At 36.4% G+C, this 16,215-nt stretch overlaps 1 protein-coding gene across 31 annotated transcripts in view; it reads left to right on the forward strand.

Moving 5' to 3' along the window:
• Sorbs2 (sorbin and SH3 domain containing 2) overlaps positions 1 to 16,215 on the forward strand; it is a 293,671-nt gene that overhangs the window by 207,582 nt on the left and 69,874 nt on the right. For 18 of the 31 annotated variants that reach the window (XM_090354066.1, XM_090354065.1, XM_090354064.1 and 15 more), the window contains 3 exons: positions 1,209 to 1,301; positions 5,954 to 5,980; positions 6,211 to 6,335. In XM_090354066.1, coding sequence (XP_090210192.1) covers positions 1,209 to 1,301; positions 5,954 to 5,980; positions 6,211 to 6,335 — 245 coding nt within the window. Of the gene's footprint in view, positions 1 to 1,208; positions 1,302 to 5,953; positions 5,981 to 6,210; positions 6,336 to 7,067; positions 7,686 to 16,215 lie in introns of all 31 variants that reach the window. The other 13 variants (XM_090354069.1, XM_090354074.1, XM_090354089.1 and 10 more) reach the window with 4 other exon arrangements.

Raw genomic sequence — 16,215 nt, forward strand, 5'->3', positions numbered from 1 at the left:
AGCATATTTAAGTTATTTGAAACTGAAAATCATTCCACCAGTTCGGAGATTTATCAACTCATTTGTGACTTTTAAACATAATTCAAATCATACTTCCAAGTGTCTTTGCTAATTTCAATTTGCTCGAGTCTAATAAAACAAAGTAGGTAGTTTTCCTGTAAAATAAAAGCAAAGAACAAATAAGAACAGCATGTGACAATAAGTAATGATTATATTTTCATATTGGTGAATGTATTATTTGTCTTTGAGTCCTTAAAAAATATCTTCAAAGAGTATCAGCAAAATGAGCTGAGCAAAATGAAGGGAATGAGGGAAACTATTTTTTGCGCATGCCGTATTACAAAGGAATGTGGGAATGGAATTGGAAACAGCTCATAAATAGAAGAGTAACCTTTCAGTTTCAGTAGACTTGTCTTCCAAATTTAAAAGCTTAGCCTTCTCACAGTACATAAAAATGCCTATAATTTGTCTTAGTTTACATACAATTCATAATACATAGCTCAAAAGTATAAAATCAGTAAATTTGGTTTTGGCAGAAGGTCATTCAATACTATAATATGCAATGCTGTCCCTTATTTTGAATAAAGTAATAATTTCCATACCTATTAGAAAACATGGAGTATTCAAAAGTGTTCATGGAGCATTCATAAGTATTCACAGAGTATTTACACTTATGTGAATCATGTATATCAAATATAACATAACTAAGCTAATAACTGATAGATAATAACTTTCACTTTAAAAACTAATTCAATCAAGGTGAATCACTTATGATTATATTCAAATATCTGATAAAAATGGGAAAATCCAAGTAATATATACAAAGTATACATTTGTATAGCTCTTAATCCTAAAATATAAATATTATATTATTCTAAAAGCTACAGAGATTTTTTATTGATTTGGCATGCATCAAATTCAAATGTATCTGTGTCTGACTTTTCATTACAAAGAAACCATTGAGTGTTAAATATATTTTGTTCTTTTTGTAAAGCATTGACATCTATTTCTGAGACAGACTTCTATTTTGGTTTTCCTTTGCTGGTTTTACTTTGGGGATGGATGTGAGATGTGCAGATGTAGTTTAGGGCTACTAATTCTGACTTCATCTATCTCATGAACATCTGGCACATTTCACTTAAATGCATGCTGTTGCATGTGCTTTCTCTGTTGCCTTGGCCTGTGCTACATTGTGTTTTTGCTTCCAGATAGCGGTGGGTGTGCTCGCAAACGTGCTGCCATGTCTGTTACATTAACATCTGTGAAGAGAGTTCAAAGTTCTCCAAACCTTTTGGCTGCAGGTATAATACCACTAACTCACAGAATGTCACACCTAAATCGCTTTACCTGATTGCCCTCTCCACAGAATTCACTTTTTGAATGAATACAGTGAGTGTAAATACCTCTCAATACCCTCTTCCCCCACACTTATCTTATTTTTTCTTTCCAAAGAACAGCTTCTATCTCTCCTTGTTTTTGTTTTAAAAATAGGAAGACATAGGAAACTGCTACCATGTTTTAAAAAAATTTAATCTAATTCAAAAAGAGTCATTTGCCAGAAATGTTAAGTAATTCAAATGCTAACGCCTATCTAAATTTTGAATTTTTATTATCTCATTATCTAAAGTTACATGAGACTTCTTTAAGAAAACTCAGTACAGAACACTAGAAAGACTATCCTTTTACAGTCAAATCTGAAAAGATCTTTTTTTTTATTTTTATTTTTTAAGGTGGAAACTCAACTCAGGGCTTTAGACTCAGGCATAGACCCTATCCCCTCTGGTTTTTGTTTTCCCCCGAAAGGCTAGCTCTCTACCACTCTACCATAGCTTTATTTCCAGCCTTATTTGAGAGTTAATTGGAAATAAGAATCTCATGGACTTTTCTGCCCAGGCTGGCTTCAAACCACTATCTTCAGGTCTCAGCCTCTTGAGTAGCTAGGATTATAAGAGCCTGACTCTTTTCACATATTTTAAAATATAGTAAAATCTTGACTAGTCTAAATGAACATTCACCCACAGATGAAACTACATTTTAGGAAAGAATTGAGGGTGTGCCATTTCTACCTTCAGTAAGGGAGATTTCTTTTACAAGAGCCTCTGCTCAATGAAAGCTATGTCTATGTTCTACAGGTATAAACTTCATTACACAGGGACTTTAGATATAAAAGATCAAGGTGAGACCATCCAGCCTCTCCCTACATCCTGAATAAAGTATACCCAAATTACTTGGTGGCTGTTTGGTTGGTTTTATTACTGGATTTTAAGTTGCAGTTTATGGTTTCCTTGATTTTTGTTTGTTTTTTTCTGTGAAAGGTTTTATTTTTTTAATTGTAATTAATAGAAAGGTTACAATTATATTCTCCAGATAGAAGGTGCATTACTTCACACACATTGATACCCCTTCTCATGTTTTTGTCCCCATTTCCCCGCCCCCTTGGTTTTTGCTTCTAAGATTAATGGGTTTGGAACAAAAGTAGGAAAGAAATGGAGAATCTGAAAAAAATTTTAATTCACAGTCTTTGCCACACATACAATTAGTAGTAGATTATGTATGTAAGGGGTCCCTTGGTTCTAAAGCCACTTCATCATAAATTTACCCAGCTTTGTTGGGATAAAAGCAAAAATAAAAACAGACTTTCATATGAAGAATTCCACTTCTACCTATCACTTCTAGTTCACACATGATTTCAATGACCAAGGTTCTGCAATATATTAAGTTTATCAATGTAAGTTTCAGTGCAATGTATGTATGATGAGCTCATTTTGGTTGGAAAACCTCTCTCTGGATATATTTGTAAATATTTATTCATGTGTCTATAAATATGTAAAGATGTTAGAAAATGGACAGACATTCTCCAGGGAAATAATAAAAAACGGAAAAAGAAAAATGAAGCCCAGGCCCTCATATGCTAAAATTCCTATGCTGTTAATATCACTGACATTTCAATAAAGTAAATGGACCAGTAACACACATATTGAGGAATTACATCACTAGTAACATGTAGATTTGCTATCATGTACCAAAATAATCATCAAAAGACAGTATAATGTTAAGCTAGAGATTGCCTTTTTGGATACTTAAAACTAGAATAAGAGAAATTTCATATCATTCACCTTATTAGAAAAGACTTAGTGCTTTAGAATCAAGATAGAAATATGCAATACTCCAGAAATAGAAAATATTCTTCAGCAGTAACAGTATCTCCTGGCTCTGTGTTATTTTAATTTTTTATCACTGGGGCTAAGATTCATAGAGAAAACAGAATATTTTTAATCCAGTAAACAGGTCTTTTTTAAAAGAAGTTTTAATTAATTTTAATTTTAATTAATTTTTTGAGGAAGTTAAAAAATACCTCAGAATTTTCCCCCTAATATCATTCTGCAGTCACTTTTGTAAGAAGTTATTTAGCCATATTTCAATGTTAGCTGAAAGGGAATTAATAAGTATTTATTAAAGTTGATATACTGGCATCCAATAGGAGTTGATAGGGGTTAGACTTCCTCCAGAAAAGCCTCCAAGCTTTCTTTCTTCCCTCTCCCATTAGAAAGTCCACTGGTAGGTCAGTCTTGTCCTCCTAATCCCATTTTTAAAAAATTGTGTCCATTAGATAATTAGCCAGAACACAGACTAATGTGCCAAATCTATGAAGAACTCAAACAAGAACTGGAATATATTTCATTTCACAAAAATTATGACAACCAGGTATCATTGGTATGTGTTGCACATTTCCTCTGAAGACAAGACCACTGCCAGGAAGGATCCTGACACTACCAGCGATATGGTTCATGCCCTTAAGGAAACTGTTGGTTTATGTCTCAAGTTTCCTTCCTTAGGGGGAAAAGATACATGAAATTGGCCATCTTCCTGCCTCTGTGAGAACTTTATTATTTCCTGACATTAAAACAAACTTTCTATTCTCAAGTAAATAATTATAAATAGTAAGTATTAATGCTGTTACTCTTTTGTTTTTCCTTCCATCAGTCCCCATATTTATTTTTTGTTCATACTGTGTGGCACCTGAGCAGTCACTAAATTTCTCCTCTTGAGTGCCCCAGAGAGAGCAGAATTCTCATAGTGCTCTATATTAATTAATGATATCCTTTTGCTTTATAGACTCTTTGTTCTCATATAACAAAATTATCAAGTCTAATAAACAATGAGAAATTGTTAGTCACTTAAGTCAAAGTCATGCTACGATACTCAGTACTGATTCACATGATCTTTTGTTTATTTAATTGGAAAAAAGTCTCAAACATTTTATCTAAAATTAAATATTTGGAGCTGTATATGGAGGCAAATACCTGTAATTCCAGCAACTTAGGAAGTAGATAGGAAAAGCACGTTTCAAGACCAGCCCAGAAAAATTTAGCATGATGCACTAAAAGCAAAAGAATAGAGATATAGCTTATGCTTGCCTAACAAGATCAAGGCTGACTTCAATCTCAGTAATGGCGAGAGAGAGAGAGAGAGAGAGAGAGAGAGAGAGAGAGAGAGAGAGAGAGAGAGAGAGAGAGAGAGAGAGAGAGAGAGAGAGGAAAGAAAGGAGGGAGGAAGGGAGGGAGGAAGGGAGGGAGGAAGGAAGGAAGGAAGGAAGGAAGGAAGGAAGGAAGGAAGGAAGGAAGGAAGGAAGGAAGGAAGGAAGGGAAGAAAAGTAAATACTTAACACTTGTCTTTCTTTACCCATTTTTTTTTTTTTTGCCAGTCCTGGGCTTGAGCTCAGGACCTGAGCACTGACCTTGGACTTTCTCAAGGCTACAGCTCTACCACTTGAGCCTCAGCACCATTTCCAGCATTTTTCTTTGTATGTGTTACTGTGGAATCGAACCCGGATTTTCACGCATGCTAGGCAAGCACTCTACCACTAGGCCAAACTCTCAGCCCCTTTACCCATTTTTATTATTCCAAATTTGTGTGTTTGAATTTCAAAATCATTACCAAAGCATTAGAAGGAAAACAAAGAATGTTTGAAATAATATCTATTTTTAAATGGTCCCAAGGAATACATAAAGGAAGACAGGGTATTAAATTAAATGACTCCTACAATTCTTTCCAATCTCAAGGTTTTTTGGAATCTATAGGAAATGAACCAAACTGATTATCCCAAAAGGGGCATATAGAGGACTCAAATATGCAATCTTAAGGCAATTCCTAACCACAGTAACAAAAGGAATTCTTTCCAAATGCAACTTGGATTTCAGTTCTCTCGTGTTTGAATAAAAATGATTTTTAAACGATGACAAGAAGAAATCCTAAAAGCATAGGAAATAGTTTAGAGGGGCCATGAGTTTGGCCTGGTGGTCTAGCATGCCTGGAGACCCAGGTTCCATTCCTCGGTACCACATACAGAGAAAAGGCCGGAAGTGGTGTTGTGGCTCATGTGGTAGAGCTCTAACTTTGAGAAAGCTCAAGAACAGTGCTCAGGCCCAAGTTCAAGCCCAAGTACTGGCAAAAGAAAAATGTTTGGAAATACTATATAATGGAGTACACACATTTTCCTTCCTGGGAAAGGAAAAACAAAAGTGCGAACTAAAAAACTCTGACTCTAACACATGAATTAAGTATAGTTAATAGCATCAAGCTTTCAACATAATGCTATAAAAACATCCATTGTTTACAAACCATATTCCTTTGTATCCTTTAATTTTATATTCAGAAATTCATGTATTCACCTTGGGTAAGAATAAGCTTAAAATTACATGGCTGCAATATTATTGAAGGGGAAAATTAGTGTTTGATGTATGAGTTAATTACATGCTATAGGTATTTAATGAACGATACCACCATTGAAGTTCAAACTAGGGTACAAACCTCTCATTAATATATTGAATGCACTGTTTTAGAACTGAGATAGGGTCTGTGCTACCATTCATATGGCCTTTTGCCAAGCACTCTTACTGGAATGTTTGTTTTACCCTCATATTAATTTCAGCTATTTCTTATTTTTTTTCAGGGCGTGATTCTCAGTCACCAGACTCAGGTACAGAAAAGATATTCTGAGTAGCTACAACATTTGTTGTGAAGATTTTTTTTTCTGTATTCACAATTCCATGTTGCTCTCACATTCAACTCAAGTTTCTAATATTGTAACGTATATTGCATTACATTTTAGTGAGAAAACTTTATTTTTTGAAATTTAAAATTTCTTTATAAATGTTTAAGTGAATGTAGATATTTTTGTGTATCCAATTTGTCTTTCCTTAATAAAAGCCTGGAGAGCTTACAATGATGGAAACACAGAGGCACTGAACGGAGATGGTACATATTCCTCTCTTGCAGCCAAAGGCTTTAGAAGCGTCCGTCCAAACATACAAGACAAAAGATCACCAACCCAGGTAATCCTATCTGCTTGCATCTACTCTATCATTTGAAAGCCTGGTTATTAAACTAGTGCTTTGGAGATTGTTTCTCAGCAATATCTTTCTCAAAGTTTTATTTTAAATATATTTTTGCTTTCCTATTTTTGTTGTTGTTGTTTTTGGCCAGATTTGGATTTAGAATAGTAAAATGGTATTTTACTGTTTTTTGGGCTTTTTCCCCTCAATTAAGCTCAGAAAGTAGGTCAGCTTGTAGCATGATATTTAGGATCTGTTCTAATTTTATAAGAAGCTGAAAACTGATGCTTTGAAACACAAAACCACAAAAACTGTAGTATGTGTACAATAATTGTCTCTTATGTAACTGTTAGGATATTAACTAATGGGACTCTGTAGGTTGGAGATATGAATTACATTATGCCATGGTTATGAAAAATATTATAAAACAATCTAAATTAGCCACAGACTCTAAGGAAATATATGATTTAACCTAATTTCCCAGGGGGTGGATGGAGCCAAAATTCATGATATTTTCTATAAAACCGTACAGTTTTTCCTATATGGGTGACTATTGCTAAAAAGTTAAAATGTCTTCTTAATGGGAACTGAAACCATAGCAAACAGAAAGCTGTAACGTCATTTTGCCTTTAATCTCAGCATTGACACTGGTTTCTTTCATGACTAACTGTGACTTTCTCTCTATTTTTCCTACAACATTATTTCTTTTTCTGGACACTTTTGGCCATCTAGGCACCTTTCTTATCGATCAGAAAAGAGAGTTTTTGTAGATCCTTGATAACCAGTCATACACAGGGTGACATTATAGACTCACTCAAAACTAACACACTACCTCCATCCTGTACAGAGTACCTTGCTAACCAAAAATCGAATGAAGATTCTAGCCAGACAATCATATACTCAGAAGAATCCAACACCACTGTGTCATATACACAAAAAATCACTAATCTACGACCAGAAGATCTTACCTCCAGTCCTACACCCACAGCTGAAAATACACCCTATCTTCAAGAGGAGTATAAGCAAGATTCTCAAACTCGGAGAATTTCTACCTTGAAACTAACCCATAACCAGGATGTAGGAAGTAGCATCCCCTTTAGTACTACACAGTTTTCCCAACCTGTTGAAGGGTCATCCTTTCCCAAAGAGCCTTGCTCACCACCCTGTAACTCAGTGCCTGAGATACACACAGCATCTCTTTCCATTCAGATAGCTCCCCACTCAGGACACAATCCTGAAAGTCACAGTCAGCTCCCTGAGCTTTCTCCAGAGACTCCAAAGACACCTCCTCATCAAGAGAGACGAAAGTCTGCAGATGCTACAGCCTCTCAGTCCTCAGACTGCCCGGTGGTACTTTATGCTTTCCAATCTGTTCTGTATATAGTAGAGATGCTAACTCCTTTGGCGTGGGCTTATGTAACCTACTGCTTTATTACTTTCCAGACATAAAGGGAAAGGAGAAAGAAACCATTTTGTAATTTTAAACATAGATAAACCCATCAGCAAGTTTTAAAAATCTCTTTCAATTGAAATAACTATACATAGATCTTTTATCCAGAATTGGTGTTCTGGAAGTTTCTTCCTTCAAGATATTTACTGAAAACCCTTACTGGATGAGTGATCACTTGGGACACTGAAAACCAATTTAATACTTAAATTACTTTTAGGTTTTCAATAGATCATAAAACGTCTAGGTTTCCTACTATACCTTCTGGTTGCTTTATTAATGTGTGGAATCTTTGCAAATAACTGTCAATTCTAATTTGCTTGGGCAGAAGACATTTATCTTTGGAGACCACTATTTAGTTTCACTAAAACTTAATCAGTTCATCACTTTAAGACAGAGTACTGATCAACTTTTATTGCCTATACTTTCCTATCATAGCATCATTCTTCTGACATTATCTGTTTCAAAAAGACATATAATCTTCCTATCAGATTTTCCCCTAAATAATGTAAGATGGTAAGCTTTAAGGATAAACTATCGATTTTAACCCAGGCTCAGCCACTGGCTGTGTGATGTACCCTTCACAGTAAGTTCTCTGTGAGCCTAAACAATGAAAAGAGACATTCATTAATCCTTCATTTCTAGCAAGACTAGAAAGCTATTAGATGTCAGCTACCCAAGACAGAGCAACATTCAATGAACAACCACTAATAAATGATAACACAGTAGTATATGCCAACTCCCATCAAAATGGGAGTTGTTAAGGATTTTGAGGCTACCATAATAATAATAATAATAATAATAATAATTTATTATTTGACTTACATTCTATCCAAATCATTCTAGAAGCTCAATAGAGAATGCACTATAGTAGGTTAGAGAGGAGAGTAGGCAGGAAAGGACTGCAATCATTTAAATAATGATGGTGGCTCAAACAGGGCAAAAGCAGCAAAGGTGGCAAGAAATTCAATGATGTGTATATATTTTGAAAGGAGAGCAAACAGGATTTTCCCATAGCTTGTGTGTTGGAGATGTGAGAGAAAGAGAAGTGAAGGTTGAGTCCTTCAGGGAGATAAAATTACCCCTCCATTGAGACCTATGGCCTATGGGGAGGGAGGCACATTTGGGGAAGAATTAAGTTTATAGTAGGGAACATGAAAATTTTGAGGTGTCTCTTAGACACTCATGAGGAGAAGCTCAGTGGGGCCAGGTTGAAGATACAAACTATCATCAATTTATGGATGACCTTTGTAGCTATGAGACTGAGTGAGATTAATAGAGAAATTAGAATATAGAAGTTAGAGAAGACAAGATTTGAGACTACCAAAATCCCAACATTAGAAAGAAAAAACAGAGGCCAGGAGTGTGGCCTCACGTTAAAGTGTTGCCTAGCAAACACAAAACCCTGGGTTCAATTCCTCAGTACCACATATATATGGTGCTGTGGTAGAGCACTAGCCTTGAGAAAGCCCAAGGAGAGTGTCCAGGCCCTGAGTTCAAGCCTCAAGACTGGCAAAAGAGAAAGGAGGAGAAGGAGGAGGAGGAGGAGGAGGAGGAGGAGGAGGAGGAGGAGGAGGAGGAGGAGGAGGAGGAGGAGGAGGAGAAAAGAGAAAGAAAGAAAGAAAGAAAGAAAGAAAGAAAGAAAGAAAGAAAGAAAGAAAGAAAGAAAGAAAGAAAGAAAGGAAGGAAGGAAGGAAGGAAGGAAGGAAGGAAGGAAGGAAGGAAGGAAGGAAGGAAAAGAAAAAAGAAAAGAAAAGAAAAGAGAAAGAGAAAGAAAAGCCATGGAGACTGAAGACTGAAATTAAGGTCCTGGCAAAGAGAAAGGAATCCAGAAAAAAAATGTGGCGTTGATGGATGTCGAGAGAGGGAAAACATGGAGGAAAACTAACTGGCTAACTGTGTGATGTTACTGACAGGGAAAGCATAAATGAGATGTGAAAAATCACACTGATTGGAGGTGGGGATGGGCACTGTGCTGGTGTGGAATTAAAAGACACTTGGAAGTCAGAAGTTTGACAGTTGGCTCCTTCAAGATGTGATTATCACCAAACCTCGTGTAGTTATTAACCTTGGCTGAGCCCCATGTTCTTAATTATAAAAGGGGGCTAATAATAGCACTCCACTCTGAGAGATGCTTTAAAGTTTGAGTGAAATAATGCATATGGGAATGGTAGTTGGCGTCTGCTATATAGAAATTCTTTAGCATTTGCTAGTTGCTGTTAAGTCTTTCCAAAGAATGTACCTGAGCAGGAAATGAATTGTTTTCATTTTGTGGCAACTATAAGTTTTCAAGGTTATTTCATCAAGTGTATCTCAGACAAGTTTATTTCATCAGATGAACAGTTTGCTTCAAGAAAGTGAATAGTCACACAGTACTTTGTCAGAGGGCAGCACAAAGCTGTGATTTTTTCTTTTCATTTGGTCAAGCCCTTATAGCATGAGCTCTAACCTCTTAAATTTGAGGTGCTCCGTACTACACTCTGTAGGGATGACACTCCACAGAAGATGCTTAGAGCTTGTTCCTCTTGTACAACTGAAATTGACACTTGTTCATCTCCATTCTTCATCTCATCCTAACCACAGCCGCTGACAACCTCTCTTCTCTCTGCTTCTATGGTCCAGCTATTGAAGATGCCTCAAATAAGTGGAACCTGCTGTACCTTTTCTTCTTTGGTTAAGATCCCTCTAAGCTTCACCATGACATAACCATAGCATTCCTTTTATTTTTAACTACTGAAGAATAGTCCTTTCAGTAAATACGCGACATATTTTTGTCCACTCATCCATCAATGGGTATTTAGTTTCTCCATCTTTATTACTGTGATATCCTTCATAGTTGAGCCTCATGTTCTAAGTAATGGTCTTCCATCTTTAATACTTACACCCCACATCTTGACACAAAGACTTAGTAAATGTCTTATAAGCTATACTCTATGTATATCATCCAAATATACACTGTGGGAAATAGTCTCCCATGAAGGTAACATACACAAGAAACCAAAATACGCCATGCTAAGGAATGAAAAGTAAATCTTTACAATTCAGAAGTTTTATTCATCTGTTTGTAATCACGGAAGTCTGACCATTAGTGTAAAAAAACAAAACAGAAAGGATTACAGGCTGTTGGGAATTATCCTCCTATGGGAAAAATTTAATGTATGATTTTACATACTGTATACTTCTGAATGCACATCCTGTAAATTCATGCATTACAAATCCACTAAATAAGGTATGTTATCTTTCTGTTACTGGATGAACAACTATACTGTTGCTAAAATTGTCATGTTGTTCTCAATGTCAGCTCAGTGGAGCTAGAGGCTTGAAGAGCTTGTGAAAGGGCCACGCCCTGGAGTTCTATGAATTCGCAAACTGTGCCCTTTGCTTTTGAAGGATAAACTTAGCCCTTCCCTTATGAAACGATGTCATCAATCATTTGTCCATGCCTCGCACCCACAGCTGCTACTGTACTTCATTTGGGGACTCAGAGGAGAATTTATCTGCCTGTCATATAGAAAGGAGAGAAAACGTACTTCTTTGCGCTAGAGGCTCAGCATGTGGAAGTTAAGGAAGGCAGAGAAATGAGTGAAGCTCAGGCCCAGAAGTGCTGTAGAGCACAGCCACGCCCAGTATGACCATTCCTATAACTCCACAGAATGGCCAGCCAACATCTGAAAATTCTGCATGGAGCTCTGCTTTTCCTTGACCAGGTCATGTGACGTTCTCCATCTGGGGAGGGGATATTTAGAAATGCCATATGTACTTCAAAATCCCATAGATTCCTTTCTTCAATATCTTCTGATCTCTCTCTCTCTCTGTAAATGTTTAGGGGTGCAATATGAACTTAAAAATCATGAGGATTCCTCTCTTCAATGTCCCCCAACCAAACAACAAATCATAAATACAGTGGAGAGCTCTATGAGGCAGTAATTCGGTACTTGGACAAACATGAAGTCAAATTCCTAGAAAGTGGATCCAATATTGTTCTGCCTCCCCTTAAATTCAACATATATATACATCCCACGAGACAAAGATGAAATTTTTCATCCTCCTCCATAGGATAGCTTTCCTGGGACTTTTTAGTTTCCTTCCCTGCACTTGGCTTGGTGCAAAGAATTCCTGCTCCTATTTAGCCTCTTCATTTCCAAGGATTCTCATTTTTGACAGCTGTGGCCACATCCCAGGTACTGTGCTAAACACTTGGCCTTATCTCACTGAATCTTCACAAACTTTAGGTGATAGGTTTTGGACTTTATACATGAGGACACTAAGGTCAAGGGAAATTATGCAAAGGGCCAGGCCTGTCCGGAGTCACAACTATCAGCAGGTTCTTCTCTGTTTTCCCATGTCCTCTAACATTTATCACCCATCTTTTGCAATATTCTGAAAATAAGAAAACTTCCCAAGTATAATATTATGTTCCAAATCTGAAGAGCACAGAGAACAGAAAACCTATTTCCTTTCCTATCACATGTGCCACATTCCATCATTGTGCCAGTGTGCTTATACCTGGATGGCCATTTTAGACCACCAGTCACACCAAGACCTTGTCTATGGAAGTCTCTTTTACTTGCAAGTGTTTAATTGCAAAGCTAGAGGGCCATCTAGTCAACCTGGTGATGCAAGTGGCCTTGGGGGACTTGGGGAATGACAGGAAACCACTCAGTCTTAGATTCTTCCTAATTCCTTCCCCAGCTTCTTTTGTTCTTTCAGGGTACCTATGCCTATCTATGACATTCTCTGGCATTTGAGTATCTGGACTAGGGCTTTGGGGATCATATAATTTCCAGTCACAAGAAGAGTCCAAATGACCCAATTTAGTTCTGTGAATTTTCCTTCTTCTACACAGTCAGCTATGACCAGAAAATGGTGTCTTGTGGTACAAACACACTTGCTGGGCAGCTCCTCCTATCCACTTAGGAAAAGATGCTCTGTGCAAGAGAAGACAGAGCATCATGGATGGGTCTGGGGGTAGGAGGTGAAATCTGATTTTCATATAAACCCACTGAGGGTATTTTTTTCTTTGTGTGATATTGTAAACTGAATTTTTAAAACAAATAAGAAAACAAAAGATATTCAAAGTCCCTTTGCATACTATTTATGATATTTCCCATACATTCACTGAAGTTTTGGGGTGTAGCTTAAGTGGTAAAGCTGACACCTAGCAAGCACAAAGCCCTGAGTTCAAACCCCAGTACTGTCAAAAGCAAAACAAAACATGTTCTTTCAGAAATACATGCTTATTACTTTTTGATTACCTTATGCTGAAGCCAGTAAAATCATCAATAACTTTAAAGCATAGTTTTTTCTGTGCTTGAAATCAAAGGGAGATGTCCTTTCTCCACTCTGTCACAGTCCCATCATTCCCCGATTCCTTATAGCCTGCTCCGTTTGCATATTTCAAATGCCTTCTGGATCCATGGCCAACTCTTGTGTATGCATCACATCCCAACACAGTGTATTTTTTCCCCTCCTGGGTGTCCTCTCCTCCTTAATTCCTCAAGGAGCTCTAACCTTAATTTATTGAACTTTTTGACCCCCCGGGACTCTCCTTCTTGTTCTAGATTGAACTTGTGTGGACAGAGTGGCTTAGTGCAGTTTGGAATTATAGATGTTCTTTGCTTGTATATAGATATGTTCAGGTTTATTTCCTCTTCCTCTCCTTTCTGAAGCCCAGGTAAGCTTGGTGTTTCTAGTTGCTCCCTGAATAGGTAAAGAAAGCAAAGATCAACTTAGATTCATCAAAAAGTCGGTGACTTTTGATCCATATTCCAATGCCTTGTCCTTACATGGTCTTGAAATTAAGGAAGCACAAAGCAAGTAGCATGATTGTTCTGCCAATACATGCAGCATGCATGTGGTTCCCACTGTCTTGCTTCATTTCTCCTACTTTCCTCTGGGGAAATCACATATTAGATACTTCTCTCTCTTCTTGAGCTTGGCAGGTATTTTATTAATGTCCTGATCAGGGTTATATAGAAAGAATCTAAGGGCACAATCTCAGAAGTATTTCAAATATTGAAATACTTTTACAAATATTGAATTTTACACTTTAGTTATATACATTTAAATGTACTGTGATTTATTAAGAGGCATGTATTTAACACATGTAACTTACACACACAGTCACTCATGCATATACTCACACACATACACTCATGCACACATGTACTCACACACATACTCACATGCATGTGCATGCACATACATGTACATTCATGCATGTACACCTCCATGACTTAAAAGACGACAGGAGACGATAACAGAAATTCCAAAGGTGAAGTTTTTCTGTGGACATTCTCTTTGGAAGAATAAATGAAATGGATAAAGACTATTCCCAGACACAATATTATAAAAATCAAACCAATGTTTAAATTATCTATAACTGTGTAAATTTTAGCAAGAATATACTTTAGCTTTTGACATTTTTTTAGCCAAAGTCAATTCCAATTCCACAACATTAGGGTCTTTTCATTTACCTTCTGATTTTGGAAGGAAAAAAAATACCATTTGAGCAGACAAATCCTTTTTACAATTTATGTTATTTAACATAAGCATTTTTTTTTAAATTCATGTTATTTGGAAACTGTCTTAGAGAGACCTCATATTTGAATGAGAAATTCTGCTGATACTATCCAGGGACTTCTTTATGCCCCAAATTGAAGATAGTAAATTAAAATTATTATACTTTTATAATAGAATAGTTCTACTTTCAACAAAATCTGAAATTACTGTAAATATTTACTAATGAAAAGGATATATTTCTAATAAAGAATTTCAAATCTGGGTGGAGATTTCTGTTAGTTAAACCTAGAGATTTTAAAATCTTAGAAGTAAAATGTATCATATTTTAAATAATACTTAAACAATAATTCAAAAATAGAACAAGGAAATATATTAAATATATAGATAGATATATCTATATCGGTATCTCTCTCTCGCTATATATATATATGTATATATATATATATCTTTCTGTCCAGTGTTAAAGTTTCTTAATCCAGGTAAATTAAAAATGTGCTTTTAGGTATCATTAAACCCCTGAAGTTTATATGGATTTTCTTCCAAGAGAATCAATAGTATTCATCAAATTTCTAAGCAATCTATGGTCCAGAGAGACTTTTAAAGGTAGCAAGGTTTCTTGCTTGTTTGTTTTATGAGAGGATAGGTGCTGGTACTGGAGCTTGAACTCAGGGCCTTACATTCTTGCTTGCCTTTTTCACTAAAGGCTGGCATTCTTCCACTTGAGCCATACCTCCATCTCCAGCTTTTTGCTGGTAAACTGGATATCAGCATCTCATACGTGTTTCTGCCCAATCTGGCTTTGAACCAAGTTCCTCTGATCTCTTGACTCCCAAGTAGTTAAGATTATAGGCATGGGCCAACAGCAGCAGCTGGTATTTGATAGTGGATTATAAATTATAAATTATAAAATCTGATGAAAAAGGTAATTATGACTTTTATGAGGTCAATAATCTGCATGACATCAGGGACTCTAACTATTATGCTGAACAAGAACACCAAATGGTACCCCCTTAAAAATCTTTATTAAGCATTATTGCTAAGTTTCTACCTTACTCTTTAATCCAGTCCTCATTTTTGTACTAGGATCCCATAATATTTCTTTTTTTAAAATTTTTTATTAGGATCCCATAATATTTCTAAGCATCTTATAACTGGCACCACCTCAAACACTCATAAAAGAAAACCTTCTATTCTGGCAGATGAGGAAGGATCAGGGAACAAATTCAGAGTTTTGTTCATTTATTGAATTTGATGTTTCTCATCATATTCAATATATGTGGTCAGATATTAGCACTGTACCTGGAGGCTACAAAAACATATCCCAGTTGTGTTTCCCTTTCCTTCATCAAGCTTGGCACCTTAGGTCCTACATGGATAGCTTTGACAGTTTTAAGCCTTCTATTTCTCCTTCAGTTTCTTTCTCCTTTCCCTGATATTTAATGCTACTGATATTTGATCAGTAGTTCTAACTATTGCAGTGGCTGATAGGTGTCTTCACTCATTTATATATGTACATATCTAATTTGCACTGTTAGGATACTCAATGTGCAATTCTTTTTTTTTCTTTTTTTTTTGCCAGTCCTGGGCTTGAGTTCAGGGCCTGACCACTGTCCTTGGACTTTCTCAAGGCTAGAGCTCTGCCACCTGAGCCTCAGCACCACTTCTGGCTTTTTTCTATGTATATGGTACCGAGGAATCGAACCCGGGTCTTCATGCATGCTAGGCAAGCACTTTAACCACTAGGCCAAACTCCCGGCCCCTCAATGTGCAATTCTTTTAGTATTTTCTAGGGAAATTAAAGAACAGACTCAGTAAGTGGAAAGGAACCTCCAAATCCCCTTTTCACTCAGCTGCTTCTAGTTTGATGAATGTTTAAATCTATAAATCTATAAATCGGGGGGGGGAGGAAAT

The sequence above is a fragment of the Megascapheus bottae genome, chromosome 20, assembly GCF_031878675.1.
Source record: "Megascapheus bottae isolate mThoBot1 chromosome 20, mThoBot2.hap1, whole genome shotgun sequence".
NCBI classification, from domain to species: domain Eukaryota; kingdom Metazoa; phylum Chordata; class Mammalia; order Rodentia; family Geomyidae; genus Megascapheus; species Megascapheus bottae.